The 26,646-nt window shown below is 36.9% G+C and overlaps 2 protein-coding genes and 1 pseudogene across 2 annotated transcripts; all 3 read left to right on the plus strand.

Moving 5' to 3' along the window:
• The first annotated feature begins 5,867 nt into the window (after window positions 1–5,867).
• LOC145936487 (uncharacterized) lies at window positions 5,868–10,986 on the plus strand (annotated as a pseudogene).
• A 93-nt stretch (window positions 10,987–11,079) lies between these two features.
• On the plus strand, window positions 11,080–12,879 carry LOC145936489 (uncharacterized). The gene has a single exon (XM_083038745.1). The coding sequence runs from the start codon at window positions 11,080–11,082 to the stop codon at window positions 12,877–12,879; it is 1,800 nt and encodes a 599-aa protein (XP_082894871.1).
• Window positions 12,880–13,268: 389 nt separating this feature from the next.
• LOC145936490 (uncharacterized) lies at window positions 13,269–16,304 on the plus strand. The gene has a single exon (XM_083038746.1). The coding sequence runs from the start codon at window positions 13,269–13,271 to the stop codon at window positions 16,302–16,304; it is 3,036 nt and encodes a 1,011-aa protein (XP_082894872.1).
• Window positions 16,305–26,646: the final 10,342 nt, after the last annotated feature.

The following is a 26,646-nucleotide window of genomic DNA, read 5'->3' on the forward strand; positions in this document are numbered from 1 at the left end:
TAAGTCTACGATACATATAATTAACTGGATTTTAATATATTATACAATGAACATTCTATATGCAGTTTTTTTTACATATTTTGCGTTACAATACATTATAGCTTTTGCACAACATCAGTTACTTGCAATAAATATTCTCTACTTTATTTTCAAAAATCTTGTTTACAGATTCTTCACCAGCTATCAATTCTAATACTACGTTAAATGTTGATACATCAAATGTGATATTTGAAATCAAAAAAGGCACTTGCGTTCCTTCAAGCAGTAACTGTGATACTGAACAGTGCAATATAAAGTCTGATTTTAATTTGATTAATTGTGATAATACAAATGACAGAGATAACATTAAAGATTCTGCGCATTTGACTGAAGATGCTCTTTGTATCGATGAGAATCTTAATACATTAGTTGTTAGTAACAACATTGAGATAAGCGGTAAGTCTACGATACATATAATTAACTGGATTTTAATATATTATACAGTGAACATTCTATATGCAGTTTTTTTTTTACATATTTTGCGTTACAATACATTATAGCTTTTGCACAACATCAGTTACTTGCAATAAATATTCTCTACTTTCTTTTCAAAAATCTTGTTTACAGATTCTTCACCAGCTATCAATTCTAATACTACGTTAAATGTTGATACATCAAATGTGATATTTGAAATCAAAAAAGGCACTTGCGTTCCTTCAAGCAGTAACTGTGATACTGAACAGTGCAATATAAAGTCTGATTTTAATTTGATTAATTGTGATAATACAAATGACAGAGATAACATTAAAGATTCTGCGCATTTGACTGAAGATGCTCTTTGTATCGATGAGAATCTTAATACATTAGTTGTTAGTAACAACATTGAGATAAGCGGTAAGTCTACGATACATATAATTAACTGGATTTTAATATATTATACAGTGAACATTCTATATGCAGTTTTTTTTTTACATATTTTGCGTTACAATACATTATAGCTTTTGCACAACATCAGTTACTTGCAATAAATATTCTCTACTTTATTTTCAAAAATCTTGTTTACAGATTCTTCACCAGCTATCAATTCTAATACTACGTTAAATGTTGATACATCAAATGTGATATTTGAAATCAAAAAAGGCACTTGCGTTCCTTCAAGCAGTAACTGTGATACTGAACAGTGCAATATAAAGTCTGATTTTAATTTGATTAATTGTGATAATACAAATGACAGAGATAACATTAAAGATTCTGCGCATTTGACTGAAGATGCTCTTTGTATCGATGAGAATCTTAATACATTAGTTGTTAGTAACAACATTGAGATAAGCGGTAAGTCTACGATACATATAATTAACTGGATTTTAATATATTATACAGTGAACATTCTATATGCAGTTTTTTTTTTACATATTTTGCGTTACAATACATTATAGCTTTTGCACAACATCAGTTACTTGCAATAAATATTCTCTAGTTTCTTTTCAAAAATCTTGTTTACAGATTCTTCACCAGCTATCAATTCTAATACTACGTTAAATGTTGATACATCAAATGTGATATTTGAAATCAAAAAAGGCACTTGCGTTCCTTCAAGCAGTAACTGTGATACTGAACAGTGCAATATAAAGTCTGATTTTAATTTGATTAATTGTGATAATACAAATGACAGAGATAACATTAAAGATTCTGCGCATTTGACTGAAGATGCTCTTTGTATCGATGAGAATCTTAATACATTAGTTGTTAGTAACAACATTGAGATAAGCGGTAAGTCTACGATACATATAATTAACTGGATTTTAATATATTATACAGTGAACATTCTATATGCAGTTTTTTTTTTACATATTTTGCGTTACAATACATTATAGCTTTTGCACAACATCAGTTACTTGCAATAAATATTCTCTACTTTCTTTTCAAAAATCTTGTTTACAGATTCTTCACCAGCTATCAATTCTAATACTACGTTAAATGTTGATACATCAAATGTGATATTTGAAATCAAAAAAGGCACTTGCGTTCCTTCAAGCAGTAACTGTGATACTGAACAGTGCAATATAAAGTCTGATTTTAATTTGATTAAATGTGATAATACAAATGACAGAGATAACATTAAAGATTCTGCGCATTTGACTGAAGATGCTCTTTGTATCGATGAGAATCTTAATACATTAGTTGTTAGTAACAACATTGAGATAAGCGGTAAGTCTACGATACATATAATTAACCGGATTTTAATATATTATACAGTGAACATTCTATATGCAGTTTTTTTTTACATATTTTGCGTTACAATACATTATAGCTTTTGCACAATATCAGTTACTTGCAATAAATATTCTCTACTTTATTTTCAAAAATCTTGCTTACAGATTCTTCACCAGCTATCAATTCTAATACTACGTTAAATGTTGATACATCAAATGTGATATTTGAAATCAAAGAAGGCACTTGCGTTCCTTCAAGCAGTAACTGTGATACTGAACAGTGCAAAGTCTGATTTTAATTTGATTAATTGTGATAATATAAATGACAGAGATAACCTTAAAGATTCTGCGCATTTGACTGAAGATGCTCTTTGTATCGATGAGAATCTTAATACATTAGTTGTTAGTAACAACATTGAGATAAGCGGTAAGTCTACGATACATATAATTAACCGGATTTTAATATATTATACAGTGAACATTCTATATATATGCAATTTTTTTTTTTTTTACATATTTTGCGTTACAATACATTATAGCTTTTGCAACATAAGTTACACACAATAAATATTCTCTACTTTATTTTCATAAATTTTGTTTACAGATTCTTCACTAGCTACCAATTTCAATGCTACGTTAAATATTGGTACAGCAAATGTGAATTACGATATCGAAAATGTTTCGACAATATTAAGTAAGGTTTCTGATGTAAAACAGAGCGTTCAATGTTGTAATGAATTTGTTTCTACTTCTAAAATATGTGAAAATGCGAATGTCATTGAGAAATGTAGAAATCCTAAAAAAACTCCGAAGATCTTGGAAATACAAAATGTTAAGATCCCAGATAGCAAAATGTTAGCAGCATGTCGGCAGTATGACAGCAGATCTAATCATGACTTTACAGCAGATTCCTATCCACTGTGTCCGCAATTGATGATATTCTGCTAGCATAGTTAGTAAGCAAAATCTGACAGCAGATTGGCGGCAGAAACCGAGCAGATCTGTCAAACGCAATCTAATAGCAGATTGGCGGCAGAAATCGAGCAGGATCTGCACAGTTCCTTGCCATTTGAATATATAAGTATAATAAAATTCAATATTTTTCGATGAATATAACAGATGCATAAGACGTGCTATCCGCTACTTATAATTTTCTTTTTTCATAAATATGATATTTAATGTATAACATATTATATTGTATGTATAGTTATATCTCACATAGCAATTAAATGTTCAATTTAATCTATTAATTAAATTAATAAAATAAATTGTAAAAATAATTAAATTTATATAATTTATAAAATTTAAGATATAATTTATATGAGAATTAAATTCTGCTTTATGCTTTAAATAGAAAGTAAATGGATAATTTTTCATGTATATCCTATTGATTCTAATAAGTTTAATATTCTCATGTTAGACTTCATGTCAGATATCAAAAATTAAACTGATAGAAAAATATACTTTTGATCTTTTATTAATAGCCACGACTTGCAGACTTTATATCTATTTTTAACAGAAATTTGATTGCGAGAAAATACATCACATAGCGGTAGGTGAAGGAACTATTAAATAACTGCAAAATGCAGATCCTGTTGTCAATTTGCCATCAGATTGTGCGCGCGCAAATCTTGCTCGATTTCTGCAGTCAATCTGACACCAAACTGCGTTGCGCAAATCCTGCTCGGTTTCTACTACCAATCTGCTATGATAATTCTATACAAATCCTGCTTGATTTCTGCTACTGACTTGCTGCCAAATTATGTCAGCAGATTTTATAACATTTCTGCCAACGTTCTGCTATCATTATCTGATATAACAAGTTTTGTATCAAATCTGCAGTTTTTTTGCTGGCGAAAATATATAGCACACAGTTTTAATACATGCTCTTGACAGATTTGGCTATCTGGGATATTACTAAAAAAGATTCCAGTGCATATAAAGAAGATTGATAATATTACATACAACAATATGCAGCTGAATAATACGTATAATATCGCTAATAACAATGTTTCTTCAAATTCAAACGAGACTTACGTTATCGATAATATTTCAAATGATACATCCGGTCCAGTTGCAGAATCTACACTCATAGAGAATCAGTTAAGCTTAGAGTGTGAAATCAATGATAATAATTCTAATAAGTCTGATGATACATCCGTTACATCTAAAAATAATTTAGATGATAGTTTTTATTTGTCAGATTGTTCTATGCTTGAGGACACAGATGAAGATGAAGATGAAACTGAAAATACACATGAACGTACGATTAATACAAGTAAAAATAAATCTGTGAACAGTACATTAAATTTGACATCATCATACTCATCTAAAGTATGTGATGATAGAAATATGTATGTGAAAACTTCTGACAATCCTAAATTGAAACTAAGTATGTGCTTATATTGTAAAACATTTCAAACGCAATTTGCAAGGCATTTAGAAACAGTACATAGAGAAGAAGAAGATGTGAAAAAGTTTCGTCTTTTACCTAAGGGTAAGTTGTATGTTATATACAAAGTTGTCAATACTATTTAGAATATTCTAAAAGTTAATTAAAATCAAAGGTCCTAATGTAGAAATCGAAGTTCCTGATGTAGAAATGTCGAAGAAAATCATTTATCATAGCTTTTCAAATTTTAATACTTTATATATTTAAAATTATGCTTTTTAAAGTGAAATTCTATTCAAGTTAATCACTCAAAATTTTATGAAAAATAAAATTTTGTTATCTATATTCGGCTAATTTCATTCAAAAAGTTTTTCTTGTTCAATCGCTCATAACTCGAAAACTATTAATGTATCATGTTTCTTATTAACACATTTCCATATCTAACTTGTACATATACTACTAAAGTATTGTTTGCAAATTTTTGCAATACAGTGCTGTTGCATTCACTCAACTCAAAGCATATAAATTTAATTTTTATGATTTAATATTTATTTGAAATGTTCTTTGCACTAAATTAAATTAAAGTTTTGTTATAAAGCTGATAGATATTATTTATCTTTTTGTTTCTAATCGGAAATCTAATTCAAGTTTAAACACATTTCATTCAGTAAAATATTAATTTATGGATTTATGAATATGAAAATTGGATTTGGTCTGCTTTGGATTTATTCTTTAAAGTCAAAAATGCTACTTTTGATAAATATATTGAGATGACTTTGATTGAAATAGTGTATTTTGTTTCCTCAGCTAATATCAAATCTATTCCAAAATTCTTCCACACTGAAAAAACTATGCAACCAGACAAATATCTTCTCTCTATACGATAAACATAAATCAATTCTTCTCATAATTCTACGTACAAAAATATTCCATAAAATAATTTTAAAAAATGGTAAATAAAATATATAAAATAACCTCAAAGAATAAATATTTTACAATACATCTTACATAAAGAATATTAGGATAAAATATTTTATCAAGTAAAATATTTTGCTAAGTATTCATTTTTTGATGATCTTATCAGAGAGAAGATCTTTATATGAAATAAAAAGAAACTCATTTAGTGAAAGGAATCTCATTTATCAAATTATATATATAGCTTCATTTTAAACAAGAATCCTTAAATTAAAAAAAAATATATAAAAAATTTTGCTAACTATAATATTTGATCAAACAATTTTTTTCTGATACTTTTCAAATATTAATAATTCATTGTGTATATTATGTGTAAAATTTTTAATAATTTACTTTTAATTTAATCATAATTTATCATACATTTTGTACTTATTATTTCAGGTAATCCGGAACGAAAGAAGATTATTGGTCTACTTAGACGAAAAGGAAATTTCACATATAATACTAATTCTAACTTAAATAAAGGAGATTTAATTGTATGCCGGCGTCCAAGAAAACAATTGAATAGACAAACAGCCGATTTTATTCCTTGTGCTAAATGCAAAGGGTTTTTTTCTAAAAATAATATAAGACATCATTTTGCGTCATGTACGCAAAAAAGGGAATATCCTCAAAGAAATGTAAAAATATTGGGACGTACTGTGGCTTGTCGAATTCATTACAGTGCAAATACACCATTAAGAAGATTGGTCTTCCCAGTAATGAGGGAAGACAGCGTAACTCAAATTATTAGATATGATGAACTGCTAATTGGTTTTGGTAATAAAATGTGTCAGAAATATCGTCTCCAACATCAGCACAATATGATCAGAGCGCGACTGACAAGGCGAGGTCGCGGTTGACTCTTCACCGATTTTGATCTCCTTTGGTATGGTGAATCTACATCGAAAAAAAGTTGCTCCGTGTTCGAGCTTTTCGTCCAATGCGCCTTGTAAAAAAAATTTTTTTTTTCCCGAAGTTTAGAGTAATTGTCAGGTTCGTTACGAGGCCTAAAGGAAGACACACTTTCGATCGGTGCCGCTAGTGCAGCGGCAGAGCACAAGAATAGTAATCTGGGATCCCAGGTTCAGAACTTTGGGCTGTCATAATTTTTTTTTTTTTTTTTTTTTTATTAATATGTATTATTTATTATGATAAATAAATATTCGGCATATTTTTATCGTTAGTTATGCATATATCTCTTTATATATTTAAAATTAATAAAATGATCGTAATATAAATAAAATATTTTTATAGAGAAATATTTTTAGAAATATTTTTACTTTTTAAAGATTTATACATTTTTTCAAATTTTCTTTAATCTAATAATGTTAGAATACACACTTTTCATTGCTTTACAAAATTCGGATTTTCTACCTGCTGTGAACCGCTGGATGAAACCGCTGGTTGTGAAAGTGTAAGGAACGTTGGAGGGAGAGGAGAGGGTCGTCTGATCCTGTCTACTAATAAGGGTTCTAGAAGGTCGGTTAGAAAATATCTTACTTATATATTTATGACATATTTATTACATATTGAAGCAAAAAATAATAATGAGTAATAAATTAAATTTTGCAAAGCTATGAAAAGTGTGTATTCTAACATTATTAGATTAAAGAAAATTTGAAAAAATGTATAAATCTTTAAAAAGTAAAAATATTTCTAAAAATTTCTCTATAAAAATATTTTATTTATATTACGATCATTTTATTAATTTTAAATATATAAAGAGATATATGCATAACTAACGATAAAAATATGTCGAATATTTATTTATCATAATAAATAATACGTTATTAAAATAAAAAAAAAAAAAAAATTATGACAGCCCAAAGTTCTGAACCTGGGATCCCGGAATTACTATTCTTGTGCTCTGCCGCTGTACTAGCGGCACCGATCGAAAGTGTGTCTTTCTTTAGGCCTCGTAACGAACCTGACAATTTCTCTAAACTTCGGGAAAAAAAAATTTTTTTTTACAAGGCGCATTGGACGAAAAGCTCGAACACGGAGCAACTTTTTTTCGATGTAGATTCACCATACCAAAGAAGATCAAAATCGGTGAAGAGTCAACCGCGACCTCCCCTTGTGAGATTACTTGGACGATTTCTTATTGTTTTGAAAGATCTCGATAATAGTATAATAGATTTCTCTTCAATATATGATCCAACAAATTATGAACAATGCGTTAAAGCTGTCAATAAACTCGCACAATTCGATGAAAAGACTTGGACATATAAAATACCATCCATTGCATCATCTTTAGGAACACTTATAAAACAAATTGGGAAAATTTTAAGAAGTATGTGCATTAAGAAACAAGATTTTAGCAAACAAACTGTGGTAGAAAATTTTTTGAAATTATTTGAAGAGGATTATCCTGTTACTGTAAATAAAATTGTGTTTGAAACTCAAGGGCATCGAAAAAGGCAAAAAAATATTGTTTTGCCATCTATAAATGATATAAAGATATTCAATGCTTGTCTCAAAATTGAACGCACAAAAGCTTTAGAATTTTTATAAACAGATGGTTTCTCAATTCACGCATGGCGTATGTTAGCTGAAACAACATTAATAACGATTATGATATTTAATAGAAGACGTGCTGGTGAACTGGAGCGTGTTTTAATTGAAAATTTGGAAAATTGTGCGGCAGTTTCAAAAGAAGAAGCACCTGAATTATATAAATCTTTATCCAAATATGTACGAATGACAATACGCGGTAAATTAGGAAGAACGGTTCCTGTGTTACTTCATGAAGAAGTATTAAAATGTATGCAAATGATTGTTAATTATCGTAAACAGGCTGGTGTTCTCGAAAATAATCCTTATATTTTTGGTATATATACACCCGACAAAAAAAAGATTCAAATATTTGAGAGCATGTGTATTAATGCGAAAATATTCTATAATTTCTGGTGCGAAAATGCCAACTTCGTTACGAGGTACAATATTGTGGAAACATATTGCTACAGTATGCATGTCATTAGATATATCTGAACATGAAGTGAATGATCCAGCTGATTTCATGGGCCATCACGAAAAAATACATAAATCGCACTACAGACAGTCAATCGTAACAAAAGATTTGGCTATATCACGTTTACTCAAATACGCACAAGGAGAAGACACAACAGATGAAAGCGATAATGTTGATAATGATGAGAATGAAAACGAGGATGATTCGATTAATAATGATAACTCAGATTTAAGTTTAAATAATTCTGATACTTTATCATTAAGAATAACAAGACAATCTAAACAACTGCCTAGCAAAGAAAAAAATATCAATAATAATACAGAGAAAACAAAAGGTACGTTTGAATAATTTCTATATCAAATAGTACACGTATTGCTCGTTGTTAACAGTTCTTACAATAAATATATGACACAACTTTAGATAAATACTGTTTAAAATAATTATTAAATATCAGATATTATAATATAAAAAAAAGAAAACTTGTATTATTATTTTCTATATACATTACAATTGCAAAAAAATATTTTTTAATTTTCTAAAATTATTTTGCGTTTTTTAAAATAATATTTTTTAAATTCTTTCTCTTATCATTTAGTGATTATCTCAACCGGCATTCATTTAAAGACATATTCTATATAAACATATACTACATATATGTATTATATACTATACTATATTCTATATAAACATATTATATGAATTTTGTCATTATTTTAGTAAACCGTTTGGCTTCTAAGAGGAAAATTAATTATAATATTGAAATTGTGACCAAATCAGATGATGAATGTAATACAGAATCAGAATTAAATATTTTATCATCAAAAAAAGCAAAGCAATCTAAACAGGTGGCTAGAGGAAAGAATAACGTAAATAATAATACACAGAGAAAGAAAAAGAAAAGTAAGTTTAAATAATTTTTCGATTAAGTATATATATTGCTCTTTATTAAATAACATTTCAAAATAAATATACTAAATTAATATAATTTTATTATTATTTTAGCATCTGTTGTTGGTTCTACTACAAGAAATAGTACTCATAAGATCAGATGGACGGATGATGAAAGCACAATAGTTTTATCTTCATTTCAAACTGCCATAAAAAATAAAAAATTGCCATCTCTTCGTGAAATTAATGAAATAAATATCCTGTATTAAAGGCCCGTACAAGTGTACTTCAGTACTCAGATAAAAACTTAGATACATAACCAAATAAGAAAAAATACTTAAAACTATTATCATTACAATGTGTCGTTAAAATTGCTCTTGTCGTATATTCTATTCTGCTATTGTCGTGTATTATATATACATATATATATTCAGCTATTGTCGTTTTTATAAGAAAATATTTCTTATTACGGTTTGTAGTTAATTTCTTAGATGTTTTAAAATTATATAACTCTTTTCTGGCTATCCTCTAACCACAGCAAAAAAATGTTTTTATTTCAAAAAATCAGTTGTTCAAAATTGTGCAACGTTATCTCCACGAATACGAGTAGTGCTTCCAATATCAAAATATCATATGTTACGATGAAAGAATTCTATTTTTACATTGCACCAATGTGATACATCTTCATTAAGATTCTGTACAAATTTAATAGTCTTTAAATATTCCTTTTTGTAACGAAACGCATTAAAAAACCGAAAGAAAAGTAGTCGGCGTGGGCACAATCAAGTACGGCAGTGAGAGGCGCCTCGCGAAGGATCGATACTAGATCCTTCGCTGGTCCTCACGCAATCACGTCAGTTAAAAGGGCGCACGCGTCGAACGCGAATCGGAGCATTGCGCAACGCGCGACACGCGCAAAGCGCGATTCCGGCGAATTTAGCCTAACGCGCAACGCGATAATTCGCGAGAATCAATCAGAAATTAACACGTATGGGCTCGACCCTCTCCCGCACAACGGGGCCTAGCGGAAACGGCTCTCCTCGTGGAAACCGCGGGAGCTTCACTTCCGTTCTGCTCTCAGCAAAGGAATAACGTCTCGCGAGTTCTTACAACCACATTGTCTACTCCGAGCATTATTATCGCGGACTGCATCACAGTTGGTCGTCGCGTCAATTTTGTAGGAATGCCAGTACTTATCGCTTAACGAGCAACCGCGAGAAGCCGGCGAGAAGTCGAAAGCCAGCGTTGTGCTCATTGCGCAGTGATTCGACACGCGGTCACCGGCATCCGCGCCATAAGACCGCGACCACGCCAACGCCGCCTGTAACATAGCCAGATGTCCGAATAATCCTGGTGATCGCCGGGGTGGAATATTCTGTGCCATTGTGTACTCATTATTGTGACAATAAAACCTATTTGTGCAAAACTGTAACAAAACTGTCTTCCGATTAGCGCTTGAGTCTAGGTGCGCTCGAAAAGAAGATCAAGATCCACTCCAACTTCCGGTGACGTCCGCAATATCCGCCAATCCGCTTGCTTCGAGCCCTGATCAGGGCAAGCCCGACAACAATCCGAAGAAACAATAATTCGGACGCAAACATCTGGTCCTTCGAGCCGGATCGAAGCAAGTGCGCGGGTAGGCACATATTGTGACGTCGACAAACACAAACGCACCCGCCATGTCGGAACTCTTAGTCAGACAGAAGCAATCGATGCATTCTCTAAACCGCGCTCTCGATAATTTCAAAAAAATCGGGGCGAACAATTATACGCCTGCGAAGGTTCGATCGCGCATAGCCGCGCTCAAAGAATTATGGGCGCAGTTTCAAGTCGGTCATCACGCATTAGCTCAAGCAACGCCGGAGACCACTCAGAGGACGATGGAGTACTTCAAAGAAAACTTCTACGATCACTATGAGGACATTTATCAAAGAGCCTTGGACCACATGTCGGAATGTCTCGAAGAGGTGGAACCCTATGTGAGTCCGAACCAGTCTTTTGAATCCGGACCTTCGCGTGCCAATCCATCAAGGTTATCATTATCGCATCTTCCGCCGATTAATTTACCGCCGTTCGACGGAAAGTATGAACAATGGGAGAGCTTTCGCGACCGATTCACAGCTCTTATTGTCCAAAACAAAGAATTGTCAGATTTCTCGCGCATGCATTTTTTGACGTCGAGCTTAAAAGGAAAAGCCCTCGAAGGCATAGGTAACATTCAAGTAACAGCCGATAATTTTAAGGTCGCATGGCAAGCTTTGGTATCGCGATACGAGAATAAACGGCGATTGATTAATGTACATCTGTCATCCCTATTCAGTCTAAACGCCGCAAGTCGCGATTCAGCGAGCGAATTACAAGTATTGCGTGATAAAACGAACATTGCGGTTGCGTCATTAAAAAATTTAAATCGTAATCCGGACGAGTTATGGAACGACATACTCGTTTACATAGTAACGCAAAAGCTCGATCCGGGTACGAGAAAAGCCTGGCATATAAAAGCAGGTGATACCGAGGCTCCCCCGTCTTACGAAGAATTAAATAAATTTCTCGCATTTCGAACACGTGCATTGGAAGAGTCGCAACAATTGAGCTCCGCGGTTACGAAAACCGTCAAATCAAATAACCCGCAAAAGGTAAACAGTTCTAACGCGTCGGTCAGCTCCCCATCGGCCTGTTCATTATGTAAAACTAAACATTACATTCACAATTGTCCGAAATTCGCGAATAAGAATCCGAGTCAACGTCGCGAATACGTTAATCAAACAAAGCGATGCTTTAATTGCTTAAGCAACAGTCATGGAGTACAAACTTGTCGAAGTAAATACACGTGTCGTATTTGTCAAAAGAAACATCATACGATGCTCCATGGGAATTCGGATTCTTATTCAACCGAGGAAACAAATGCCGACGTCCCTCCTCCCTCAACTCAAGCAGTTGCCACCAAACAAGACGTAACATCACTGTTCGTCACGTCCCAACCAAGGACACTTTCGCGCGTTTTACTCGCCACTGCTTGGGTGACGGTGGGAGTGTCGACCGGGCGCACGTCAGCAGTCCGAGCTTTGTTGGACCAAGGGTCTGAGATGTCATTTATGTCTGAGCGGCTCGCACAAAATTTGAAGGTCAAGCGATTGAAATTGCCAATCTCGATCTCCGCGGTCGGGTGCGTCAATGCTGGAACTCATAAACATGCAGCGCAAATTAAAATATCACCGCGCGACAAAACAAGTCCGATCTTTACAGTGATTGCGTTGATTTTAAAAACATTGACGGCCTACGCTCCCCAAAACATAGCGGTGAATTCAAACTTTAATCATTTGTCGGATTTGCCATGGGCCGACAAGGACCCCATGAGTACAGATCCAATCGATCTTATTATCGGCGCCGATTTGTACGGCGATCTACTTTTAGAGTTTGCGTTCGCAAAGGAGCGATCGGACAGCCGATCGCTCAAAATTCTGTGCTGGGATGGGTAATCTCCGGCCCGGTTCGCAGTCAAGTAAACACTACACAAGCCGCGCTCGAGGCCCCCCCGCGGAAAACAACAGTTCTTCACTGCTTGAACTCATGGTCTCTTGATCAAGAGCTTCAAAGGTTTTGGGAAGATGAGGAGCTCCCTCATCAGCCTACGCTTAGCAAAGATGATGAGCAATGCGAAGCCCATTTTAGGATGACTCATTCTCGACGCCCCGACGGGCGTTACGTCGTTCGCCTTCCATTCAAAAGAGGGCCTCCGATCGACATCGGAAAATCTCGCATGCTTGTCGAAAAAATGCTACATAATCTAACTCGCACATTTAAAGAGCGCCCCGCGTACGCAGAAGAGTATTCGGAGTTCCTCCGTGAATACGAACATCTCGGCCATATGCAGAAAGTAACCACCAATGCGGATTCGAATCAATGCGTTTACATCCCGCACCATCCGGTGATACGGAATACTAGTATTACTACACGTCTTCGTGTAGTGTTCAATGCTTCGTGCAGGAGCAGTAACGGATCCTCCTTGAACGATCATCTCCTAATCGGGCCAAAATTGCAAACCGACTTATCAGCGGTATTAACTCAATGGCGACGATACAAATACGTGTATACAGCCGACATTACAAAAATGTACAGACAGATCCTAATGGATGCTCGCGACGTGAACTACCAACGGATTTTATGGCAATCAAATCCATCCGTACCGCTATCGGAGTATCAATTAATTACGGTTACATACGGTACTGCTTGCGCGCCCTTCTTAGCTCTCCGAGTAATCAAACAACTCGTTTTGGATGACGGATCTAAATTTCCTTTAGCCGTTCCAATCCTACGCAATCAAATCTATGTCGATGACGTGCTATTTGGAGACGATGACATTAAAAGCCTTCGCGAAAGTCGACAGCAGCTTCGGTCATTATTGAAACTCGGCGGCTTTGAATTGCGAAAATGGGCCAGCAACCACTCCATGTTACTATCCGACATAAATCCTGAAAACCATGGCCTCGCCTGTCCCAAAATTTTACAAAAGGATAACCGGTTAAAGGTCCTCGGAATAAATTGGAATCCCTCGAACGATCAATTTCAAATTCAAGTGGAATTAGGCAACGAGGTCCCCGAAACGAAGCGCTCCATCCTCTCTGTAATCGCGCGAATATTCGATCCGCTAGGCTGGGTTACCCCGGTCACAATTACCACAAAAATTTTTATGCAGCATTTATGGCAATTAAAGATAGAATGGGATACTCCCATCCCGGATCAGTCCGCCCTTCGGTGGAGGACCATTTACTCAAAACTACCTTCCTTACGAACGCTGCAATTGCCGAGGTGGATCGGTCAAGACCCTGACACCATACAGTGCGAATTACACGGATTCGCTGACGCTTCGCTCAAAGCGTACGCTGCGGTGGTGTACGTCAGAGTTGTTTCGAAATTTAAGCAAGTGACTATTACGCTATTATCAGCTAAATCACGCGTTACACCTCTTAAGTCTCAAACAATTCCTCGACTGGAGTTAGCCGCTGCCCTTTTGCTCGCGCGACTGATGGATTTCATTCGGCGACTCTCCGGATTCGATTCTTACCCTTGCTTTTGTTGGACCGACTTCACTATTGTGCTAGCGTGGTTAAATAAACCGTCAACAAATTGGAAAACTTTCGTCGCCAACAGAGTCGCCGAAATCCAACGGTTGTCATCGACTGCAATCTGGCAGCACGTCCCGACGCATGAAAACCCTGCCGACTGCGCGTCTCGAGGAATTTATGGGGACGAATTGACTGCGAATACTCTTTGGTGGCAGGGCCCAAAGTGGCTTTCATTATCCAAAGATAACTGGCCCGGCACGATGACCGGAGCTCCGTTAGATACCGATCTCGAAGTCAAAACGATTAGCGCCTCTCATGGGCACCAGACTGAACCATGGGATCTCGCTCAAAGATATTCATCCAGGCCAAAATTAATTCGCGTGACCGCGTACCTACTACGATTCGTTTCCCGTTGCCGGCAACTCCCAGGTGAGCGACGTCCTACAAACGTCGGGCTGGCACTATCAGCACAAGAATGTCAATCCGCGCGGACATTCTGGCTTAAAATCATTCAAGCAACTACTTTCGCGGCCGAGGCCCATGCCCTTTTAAATAAGCGCGAAGTCGCTGCCAAAAGCTCGATCTTATCTTTGAATCCGTTTATCGATGAGAAAGGATTAATACGAGTCGGCGGGCGATTGGCCCACGCCGACCTCTCGTTTCAAACGAAACATCCAATTTTACTCGCTTCCCATCCGCTCGTGACATTAATAATTCGACAAGCACATTTACGCGCTCTTCACGCCGGTACGCAACTAACGTTAAACATCTTGCGTCAGGAGTTTTGGATCACGCGAGCGCGTAGTTTAGTGAGATCTGCGATCCATACGTGTGTAGTTTGCACTCGCGAAAAGGCTGCCGTTCCAAATCAATTAATGGGGGATCTCCCTACGCTGCGGGTTAAACCAACGCGCAGCTTTCTCCACTGCGGAGTAGACTATGCGGGGCCAATACAAGTTCGCGCTTCTGCCGGACGCGGAACAACATCACGCAAAGCCTATATCGCTCTTTTTATTTGCCTCGCAACCAGGGCGATCCATTTAGAATTAGTCGGCAGTTACTCAACCTCGGCGTTTTTGGACGCATATTTGCGATTCTGTGCCCGACGAGGATTACCGGAAACTATATATTCAGATAACGGTACCACATTTATTGGCGCCGACCGCGAGTTAAATCACGCCTATCGAAAGGCGATAAATAACCCCGACTTTCTTAACCTCACAGCATCAGACAAAACATCTTGGCATTTCATACCGCCTTCCGCCCCTCATTTTGGAGGCTTATGGGAGGCGGGCGTGCGAAGTGTCAAGCATCACCTCCATCGTATGATAGGAAAGCACACGCTAACATTTGAAGAACTCAGTACGCTACTATGCAAGATTGAAGCGTGCTTAAATTCTCGCCCACTAGCTCCATTAAACGACGCATTTGACAATTATGAACCGCTAACTCCCGGACATTTCTTGATTGGATCTGCACTCACGACGAGTCCAGAACCATCCGTTCTCAACATTAACGAGAATCGATTGAATCGATGGCAGTTAATTCGGCACATCGCGGAGCGCTTTTGGAAGAAGTGGCAAACCGAGTATATTAATACGCTACAACAGCGAAGTAAATGGAAGAGATCTCGAGATAACATTAAAATCGGTCAAATCGTACTTTTACGAAATGCAAATCTCCAGCCATGTAAATGGGAGTTAGGCCGAGTTACTCAGCGTCATCCAGGTACCGACGGTTTGACACGAGTAGTTACTATTAAAACAGCTTCCTCGGAATACAAAAGACCTATTGTGAAGCTTTGTCTTTTGCCAGTCGACATTGAAAATGATGTATAAAAAAAAAAAAAAAATGTAACTAGATTTAAGTTAGACTAACTGGAGACTGTCCGTCAGCGTCGTTCTATCAATACATTATCCATTTATTACGAGGTCCGCGACCGTTGAGAATGCAAACAAGAGAACAATGTAAGGTATTTTGAAATCATAATTTCAAGGCGGGCGGTATGTAACGAAACGCATTAAAAAACCGAAAGAAAAGTAGTCGGCGTGGGCACAATCAAGTACGGCAGTGAGAGGCGCCTCGCGAAGGATCGATACTAGATTCTTCGCTGGTCCTCACGCAATCACGTCAGTTAAAAGGGCGCACGCGTCGAACGCGAATCGCAGCATTGCGCAACGCGCGACACGCGCAAAGCGCGATTCCGGCGAATTTAGCCTAACGCGCAACGCGATAATTCGCGAGAATCAATCAGAAATTAACACGTATGGGCTCGACCCTCTCCCGCACAACGGGGCCTAGCGGAAACGGCTCTCCTCGTGGAAACCGCGGGAGCTTCACTTCCGTTCTGCTCTCAGCAAAGGAATAACGTCTCGCGAGTTCTTACAACCACATTGTCTACTCCGAGCATTATTATCGCGGACTGCATCACAGTTGGTCGTCGCGTCAATTTTGTAGGAGTGCCAGTACCTATCGCTTAACGAGCAACCGCGAGAAGCCGGCGAGAAGTCGAAAGCCAGCGTTGTGCTCATTGCGCAGTGATTCGACACGCGGTCACCGGCATCCGCGCCATAAGACCGCGACCACGCCAACGCCGCCTGTAACATAGCCAGATGTCCGAATAATCCTGGTGATCGCCGGGGTGGAATATTCTGTGCCATTGTGTACTCATTATTGTGACAATAAAACCTATTTGTGCAAAACTGTAACAAAACTGTCTTCCGATTAGCGCTTGAGTCTAGGTGCGCTCGAAAAGAAGATCAAGATCCACTCCAACTTCCGGTGACGTCCGCAATATCCGCCAATCCGCTTGCTTCGAGCCCTGATCAGGGCAAGCCCGACAACAATCCGAAGAAACAATAATTCGGACGCAAACACTTTTATTATAAGAATTATATAGATTTAAGATTATTTAAAAGTACTTATACATGTATGTTAATAGACAAAAATTATTATTTTCTTAAAGATTCTTATTTTCTTAGAGCTGATTTATTATTTTTATCCAAGATAGATTTTATATCGAAGTTAAACTTGTGAGAGTTATAATTTTATTTTGTTTTAAGTTTTCTTATATATCATAAATATATCTCATTATATGTAATTCCCCTAAACGTATATAATATTATATACGTTTATATTAAATAATATAAACGTATATAATATTATATACGTTTAGGGGAATTACATATAATGAGATATATTTATGATATATAAGAAAACTTAAAACAAAATAAAATTATAACTCTCACAAGTTTAACTTCGATATAAAATCTATCTTGGATAAAAATAATAAATCAGCTCTAAGAAAATAAGAATCTTTAAGAAAATAATAATTTTTGTCTATTAACATACATGTATAAGTACTTTTAAATAATCTTAAATCTATATAATTCTTATAATAAAAGTGTTTGCGTCCGAATTATTGTTTCTTCGGATTGTTGTCGGGCTTGCCCTGATCAGGGCTCGAAGCAAGCGGATAATAAACGTATATAATAACCGTATATAATAAACCGTAATATATACGGTTATATTAAACATAGAATACATACATTTCCTTTAGATATTTAAAATGTTTTATTTTCTAGCAATAATATATATTACACAGATGTATATATATTACACAATATGTTATGTTCAACAACAATAAATAAAACGTAAATTTATTATAAAATCGTTGTCAAAATCGATTTACACATATATATCAATCGAAACGGTGTAAAAGTTGTTTTGACGACATATATATACAAAATATATAAAATATACAATGTCGTCAAAAATACCTTAATGTAGTTATAAACTATATATTAATCGATTCGGTGTAAAGGTTGTTTTGACGACATATGTACAAAATATATAAAATATACATATGTCGTCAAAAATACCTTAATGTAGCTATAAGCTATATATTAATCGATCCGGTGTAAAGGTTGTTTTGACATATTACATAAGAATATACAAAATATACATATGTCGTCAAAACAATCTTTATACCGGATCAATTAATATACAGTTTATAGCTATATTTAGGTATTTTTGACGACCAGTCGTCAAGACAACCTTTATACCGTTACAATATATACATCTGGTCGACTTCCGTTTCCGGATGGCTAGGAGAGTGACACGTGTGAATCGAGTGCGAGAGTTAGGCGAAATACACAGCGAAGAGAGAAAGGGAGTAAACGAGAGAGTGAAGGAGTGTATGTGAGAAGAAGAGTGAAGGGTGCAGAAATAAGGGATAGGTAAAGGGATAAGAGAAAAAGAGAGATAAAAGGGATAGAAAGTGAAGGTGACAGGCGGTTTCTTAAGGCATAGAGTAGAGAGTAGAATAGAAAGGTAAAGTGGGAGGGAAGAAGTAAGCGGCGGCAGAAACGACACCTGGAGGGAACTAGAGAAATTAGGAGGTTAAAGAGATAAGAGAACAGCACAAATATAACTAGTGGGGACAAAGATGGAAGAAGGAAAGAAAGAAGGCGCGATAATAATAAAGGGAGGGAAGTTAACGAAGGCATTGGCGGAAAGAAGAGGAAGTACAGGTAGCACAGGTTATATAGAAGATTGGTGTAGGAGAAAAAGAGAGTTAGAGGGAAGAGAAGAATTAGAGGAGGGAAAAGAGGTTAAAAGAGTGTTAAAAGAACCGGAAAAAGAGAAGGAAGAAGAAGGAGGTATGGAGTTAATATTAAATGAAATTAGAGAATCAAGAAGAGAGGGAAGAGAGGATAGAGAAAAAATGAAAGGGGGATTGGAAAGGATTAGGAAAGAGATGGAGGGTATTAAAAGGGATATGAAAGAAAGAGAGGAAAAATGGGAAAAAGAAAAGAAGGAACTAATGGATAGATTAGAAAAATTAGAAAAGAATATGAAGGATAAGGAGAAGGAGGGGATAGAGTGGGAGGGAGAATTAGATGGGAAAGTGAAAAATATGGAGGTGAGAGTTAGAAATTTAGAAGAAGGGAGAGGGGGGTAGAAGGTAAAGGAGAAGAATTGTTAGAAAGAGTTAAGAGAATGGAGTGGGTGATGGAAAAAGGAGAAAAGGATAAAAGAAAAAGAAATTTAGTATTTAAGGGAGTAAAGGGAAGAGAGCATAAAGAAGAAGTGGAGAGGATAGGTAGAGAGATAGGAGTAGAGGTAGAAATAGAAGAGATGAGAAGAGTAAAAACAGGAAGAGAAGAAAAAGGGGATTTAATAATTGTTAAGGTGAAATCAGAGGAGAATAAAAGAAAAATATTAGAAAATAAAAGAAAATTGAAGGGAAGGGAGATTTGGATAGAAGAGGATCAGACATTTAAAGAGAGAAAAATGAGATGGAGACTGAGAAAAATAGCGGAGGAGGAGGAGAGGAAAGGAGCAGCGGTAGTGTTAGGGTATGGAAAGATAAGATTAAACAATAGATGGTGGTACTGGGATGAAGAAAAGGAAATGTTGAGAGATGGGAACGGTAATCAAAGGGAGGAAAAAGGAGAGAGAAAAAATGAGGGGAAAGGGAAGTTAGGGCTATAGAGAATGAGATATTAAAGAGACGAGAAGGGAGGGAAGGAGGTGTAGGATTAAGGAAGATGGAAAAGGGAATGGAGAGGAAGGGGGTTAGGTTTTATGAAGGAAGAAAAAGAAAGAGGGAAGAAATAAGGAGATATAAGGTAGGTTTCTGGAATGTAGTGGGTTTAAAGAATAAGGATGAGGATTTTTGGAAGGGTTTAGAAGAATGGGATATAGTAATACTAAGTGAAACATGGGTGGATAGGAAAGGATGGGAGAAGATAAGAAACAGAATACCAAGGGGATATGTATGGAAGAAACAATGGGCAGGGAGGAAGAATAAAAAGGGAAGAGCGATGGGAGGGATGTTAATGGGGATAAGAGAAGGAATAAAATGGGAGAAAGAAAAAGAAGAGATAGATAAGGAAGGGGTAATGAAAATCAAGGTGTGGCTAGGGGGATGGTGGAAGGTAGTGGGGGTTTACGTAAATAAAAACATAGAAGAAATATTAGAAACTTTAAAAGAATGGACGGAGGAAAATAGAGAGGAGGGGAGAGTGATTATAGGGGGGGATTTTAATGCGAGGACAGGAGAAGAAGGAGGAAGGGTAGAAGGGGAAGAGGAAGGAGAAGAAGGAAAGATTAGAATATCAAAAGATAAAAAGATAAACGGGGAAGGGAGTAAGCTATGTAAGTTTTTAGAAGAACAGGGATGGACAATACTAAATGGCAATATAAAAGGAGACGAAAAAGGAGAATGGACTTATACGGGAGGGAGGGGAGAATCAGTAATAGATTATGTGATAGGAGATGAGAAAACGAGAGAGGGAGTAGAGGAGATGAGGGTAGAGGAACGGATAGACTCGGATCATCATCCTATAACAATATGGATAAAAGGAGAAGAAGGGGTGAGAAGGATAGGAAAAAGGGAGGGAAATGGGTAGGAGAGGAGTATGGACGAAGGAGGCTAGAGAAGATTTTAGAGAAATGTTAGGGGAAAGGAGAGGAGAAAAAGAGGGAATAGAAGAGGAATGGGGAGAAATGAAGGAGAAAATAATGAGAACAGTAGAGAAAGTGGAGGAAAAATGGAAAGTAAAGGAAAAGAGAGGATGGTGGGATACAGATTGTAAGAGAGAAAAGGAAAAGGTTAGAAAAGAGCTGAGAAAATGGAGAAAAGAAGGGGGGAGTAAGGAGATATATAGAGAGGAGAAAAGGAGATATAGAAAATTATGTGAGGAAAAGAAAAAGGAGGAAATGGAGAAATGGGAAAGAGAGGTGAAGGAAGCAAGAACAGAAAGGCAGGTATGGAGAATTGTTAACAGGGAAAGGAAAAAGAAAAAGAGAATTAATGAAGAAATAGAAATGGAAGAATGGGATAGATACTTTAGAGAGTTACTAGGGGGAGTAGAATGGAGAGTAGTAAGGGGATTAGAGGGGAATTTAAAAGAAGAGGAGGAAGAAGAAATAGGGATAGGAGAGATTAAGAAGGCAATAGGGAAATTAAAGGATGGTAAAGCGATGGGAGGGGACGGAATTCCAAATGAAGTATGGAGGTATGGAGGGAAGGAGATAGAAAACTGGATATGGAAAATATGTAATAGGGTGTGGAAAGGAGAAGGATGGCCAAAGGAATGGAGGGAAGGGGTAGTAGTTCCAATCATAAAGAAGGGAGAGGGAGAAAGAGTAAATGATTACAGAGGGGTGACGTTGACACAGACGGCATATAAAATATATACGGCAGTATTAGCAGAGAGATTAGAGTTAGAAGTAGAAGGGAAGGGATTGTTGCCACCGAGTCAAACGGGTTTTAGAAAAGGGGTGGGGGTAATAGATAACATTTATGTTTTAAATTATTTGATTAATAGAAGGGTAAGAGGAGGGAAAGGGTTAGTTGCAATGTTTTTGGATTTGAAGGCAGCGTTCGACTCGGTGGATAGAAAGGTGTTGATAGAGTCGATGAGGGAGAGGGGAGTGAGAGAAGGTTTAATTAAAAGATGTGAGGAAGTACTAAGAGAAACAGTAAGCAAAGTGAGAGTGGATGGGAAAGAGGGAGAGAGATTTTGGACAGTAAGAGGGGTGAGACAGGGATGTCCGTTGAGTCCGAGTTTATTTACAATGATGTTAGCAGATGTGGATGAGGAACTGAAAAAGGGGGGATGGGGAGGGGTGAAATTAGGAAACAGGAAGGTTTACACATTAGCATATGCGGATGATTTAGTAATAATGGCAGAAGATGAAGAGGGGATGAAGGGAATGATTAGCAAGATGGAGAAGTATATAGAGAAAAAAGGATTTACGTTAAATGTAGAGAAGTCTAAGATAATGAGATGTAGGAAAGGGAGAGGAAGATGGAAAAAGGTAAACTGGTATTGGAAGGGGAAGAAAATGGAGGAGGTGAGGGAATTTACATATCTGGGATACAAAATAAAATTTAATGGAGATCAAAACGGGCATGTAAGAGAAAGGGTAAAGAAAGGGGCAAAATTGTTAGGTCAAGTATGGGGGATAGGAAAAAGGAGATTTGGAAAGGATTGGGGAAGGAGAATATGGTTATTCGATAGGCTAATATGGTCGGTGATTGGTTTTGGAGTGGAGATTTGGGGATGGAAGGAAAGAAAAGAGATAGAAAGAATACAAGAAAGATATTTGAAATGGGTATTAGGAGTAGGTAGATGTACACCGGGATATATGGTGAGAGAAGAGCTTCAGAGGGATATGTTAAAAGGAAGAGCAGGAATGAGAGCATGGAACTATGAAAGAAAATTGGAGGAAGGTAAAGGAGGAGAGCTAGCGAGGGAATGCTGGGAAGAAATGAAAAGAAAAATGAGGAGAGGAAAAGTCATGGAAGGATGGGAGGAAGAAAGGAAACAGTTTATAGAGGAAAGGGGATGGAAGGTAGAGGAAATATTAGAGTTGATGGAAAAAGGGAAATTAAAAGGAGAAGACATATATGAAAGGGAGAGGAAGATACAGAGGAAAGATGGAGAAAGATAAGGGAATCAAAATATAATAGATGGTACAGGATGATAAAGGGAGAAGGAATTCCAGAATACCTAAAGAAAGGATGGGGGGAGAGTAGATGGCAAAGGGTAACAAAATTTAGGCTAGGAAATGGGATGAGGGGAGGGAGATATTGGGAAGAAGAAGAGAGAAGGAAATGTAGGATATGTGGAAGAGTAGAGGAGATATGGGAACATGTATGGGAAGAGTGTACAGGATGGGGAAGGGAGGGTACATGGCAGGAGAAAATAATGGAAGTATTAGGTGAGGATGGGTTGGGAGAGGGGTGGATGAGGGATTTAGAGAATTTGAGAGGGGAAGGAGGGAGGGAGAGAGAGAATGGGAATGAGGATGAGGAAGAATGAGAAGAATGAGTAAAATGGATAAAAAGAAAAGTTTGTAAACGGAAACGGAAGTCCGAATAGAATAAGATAGAAGCGTATGTGTGTGTGTGTAGGTAGGGTAGGTAGATTATAAGTAGATTTAGATTTATAAGTTGCGAAAATGTACCTGGATAATATGTAAAAATGTAAAAATGTAATTTGAAAAAGGAGAAAATGTAACCCTTAGGGGAAATCATAAATAAATATTATTATTATATATACATCTGGTCGTGAAAACTGCCTCTGTGACATTAAAAACTATATATTTTATATACATTGTCTTTGAAACTGCCCAACTATGAAAGAAGTAGTCAAAACTACCATTTTGTACTACTTCCCACATTACTTAAAAATTAAATGGAATTTTTTGAAACGGCTAGTTGCATGTCACTCTCTGGACATTTGCGCATATTTTTATATTGAATAAAAAAAGTGTCGTCAAACCTGCCCCCGGACATATATATATATATATATATGTATATGTGATATATTATATTTCTTTTGTAATAATAACTACTTTTTTATTCAAATGGGAGGTAGTTATTATGGTGGAAACCTGGGTGGATGAGAAGGGCTGGGATAAAGTTAAAAGGGTTTTGCCGAGAGGATACAGGTGGGAGAAGCAGTACGCGAAGAGGAGGAATAAAAAAGGAAGAGCGATGGGGGGGATGTTTATTGGAATTAAGAATGAGGGAAAGGTTGACGAAGTAATGAGGGTAGAAGAGAGAGGAGAAGGGGTAATGGCGATAGAGATGAGGGTGGGAGGAGAGAGGTGGAGAATAGTGGGGGTATACGTGAATGGGGAGGAAAATGAAGATAATGAAAGACTGGTTAGAAGATCAGGAGGAAGAAGGACGGACAATGATAGGTGGAGATTTTAACGCGAGGACGGGCACACTAGGAGGTAGGAGGGAAGGGGGTGAGGAGGAGGAGGAAAGGAAGTCAAAAGACAGGAAATGGAATAAGGAGGGAAAGATGCTAGTGGAAGGGCTGGAGAAGGTAGGGTGGGGAATCCTAAATGGAAGCATAAGGGGGGATGAAAGGGGTGAGTTCACCTATACGGGTGGGAGGGGAGAATCAGTGATAGATTACGTAATAGGGGAGGAAAAGGTGAGGGATAGAGTGTTAAAAATGGAAGTAGGGGAAGGTGTGGAATCGGATCACCATCCGCTGATTGTGACGCTAAAAAGGATAGAGGATGGAAAGAGAAAGGTAGGAAAGAGAGAGAAAGAGGAAAGAGGGGGAAAATGGACAGAAAGAGGAGGGGAAAGAATTAGGAGTAGGATGGATTGGGGGGAAAGGGAGGACGAGGATATGGATGAAGAGTTGGAGAAAAGAGGGAGACAGATAAGAGAGGATTTAAAGGAGGGAGAAAAGGAGAATGGGGAAAGGAGGAAGAGGGGATGGTGGGATGAGGATTGTGAGGAAAAAAGAAAAGAGGTAAGAAGAATCCTGAGAAGATGGAGAAGTTTAGGAGGGGGAGGGAGAAAACTACAGGAAGATAAGGACGGAATACAAGCTGTTGTGTAGAAAGAAAAGATTAGAGGAAAATGAGGCGTGGGTTAGGGAGGCGAAGGAGGCGAGGACGGAGGGAGAGGTATGGAAGATAGTGAATAAGGAGAGGAAGAGGTGGAAGAAGGTGAATGAAGGAATAGAGGAGGTGGAATGGAGGGAGTATTTTATGATGTTGTTGGGAGGAGTAGATGGTAGAATAGTGAAAGGAATGAAAGGTAGGGTGAGGGAAGATGAGAAGAGGGATATAGGGAGGGAGGAGGTAAGGAATATGGATACATGGTAAGAGATGAAGTAAGGAAAGACAAGTTCAGATTAGTGGCAGGAAAGAGGGCGGTGAAGTTCGAGAAGAAAATGGAAGAGGGGGGGGACTGCTGGCTAGGAAATGTTTTGAGGAAAAGGAGGATTAGGGAAGGAAAAGAGGTATCGAAATGGGAGCAAGAAAGAAGGGAGTTTTTTGAAGAGAAAGGGAAGGAAGTAAGAGAAATGGAGGAAAGAAGAGAAAGGGGGGAAGAGGTATATGAGGTATGGGAGCAGCGGGATAGGGAGCTGCAGAAAGAGGAAAGGTGGGGAAAGATTACAGAGTCGAGGTATAATAAATGGTATGGAGATTAAAGAGGAGGGGGTGCCTGAATATCTAAGGAAGGGTTGGGGGGAAAGTAGGTGGAAGAGGTTGATCAGATATAGGATGAATAATGAGATGAAAGGGGCGAGGTACTGGGAAGAGGAAGAGAAGAAGAGGTGTAGGGTGTGTGGGGGGGAGGAGGAGACGTGGGAACATATGCTGGGGGATGTAGAAGGGAAGGGAACTGGTGGGAGAGGATGAGGGAGATCTTGGAACAAGGGGGCGAGGGAGAGTGGTGGTTGAGGGAGTTAGAAGCGAAAAGGGGTGAAGGGAGGGAGGATAAAGATAAGGGAAAGAAGGAGATGGATGGGAGAATGGAAGGGTGAATGTGGAATGTGGAGAAAATGAGAAGGAACTGGAAGCCGATGCGTTAATTAGTTAGGGACAGCGCTCTCTCTCTCTTTGAAGAAAGATAGATAGGGTAGGCTAAGTCGTAGATGCGAGCGAGAAGTAGAATTAAGTAATTGCGGCGTGTGGTTGTGACAGGTGATATAAGCGGCGTATGTAGAAATGTAAAGAGGAGGGGAAAGAGCAGGAGGAATGTAAGAGTTGTAATTGTAAGAGGTTCGAGAACGCTCCTCACAAAAGCGCCTTCAATCCCCAAGGGGGAGAATAAATCAATCTATCTAACTACTTTTTTTATTACGTTACCATCCTATTATGTCTTTCATAAGTACATAATTGTTGGTATATTTTATTGACTTCTTTATTAGTTTATATCAACAATTATATACTTATAAAACAAGTAGTTGGATGATTGCATAACAAGAAAGTAGTTATTATTATGAAAGAAATATAGAGTACAACATATACATGTTGTATCGCATATTACATGTATGTAGTATTACATTGCAAAATGTAGATTGATAAGTATGTAATTATTGATATATCTTTATATATTTATTATTAACAATTATATATTTATAAAAGAAGTTGAATGATAGCATGACATATATTCATATCTTTCATTTTATATTGAATATTATATATATATTTTTAAACTTTTTGATTTTAACACATTGAATTTTAATAATCTCTTTTATGTGCAATAAATTTTACGAAAATATTAAATTAATAATTTTAACAAACATTTTATATTCAACATTTAATTATTACTTAAATAATAATATATTAAATTAATTATTTAAATAATAAAATGTATAAATCATTGAATTTGTTTTACAATTA

Source organism: Prenolepis imparis, unplaced genomic scaffold (genome assembly GCF_030444845.1).
Source record: "Prenolepis imparis isolate NDT839.2.m4 unplaced genomic scaffold, iyPreImpa1.0 SCAF_5, whole genome shotgun sequence".
Classification (NCBI taxonomy): Eukaryota; Metazoa; Arthropoda; class Insecta; order Hymenoptera; family Formicidae; genus Prenolepis; species Prenolepis imparis.

Excerpts from the sequence above, each read along its gene's own strand:
- LOC145936489 (XM_083038745.1), top strand. The coding sequence starts at position 11,080 with ATGTCGGAACTCTTAGTCAGACAGAAGCAATCGATGCATTCTCTAAAC.
- LOC145936490 (XM_083038746.1), top strand. The coding sequence starts at position 13,269 with ATGCAGAAAGTAACCACCAATGCGGATTCGAATCAATGCGTTTACATC.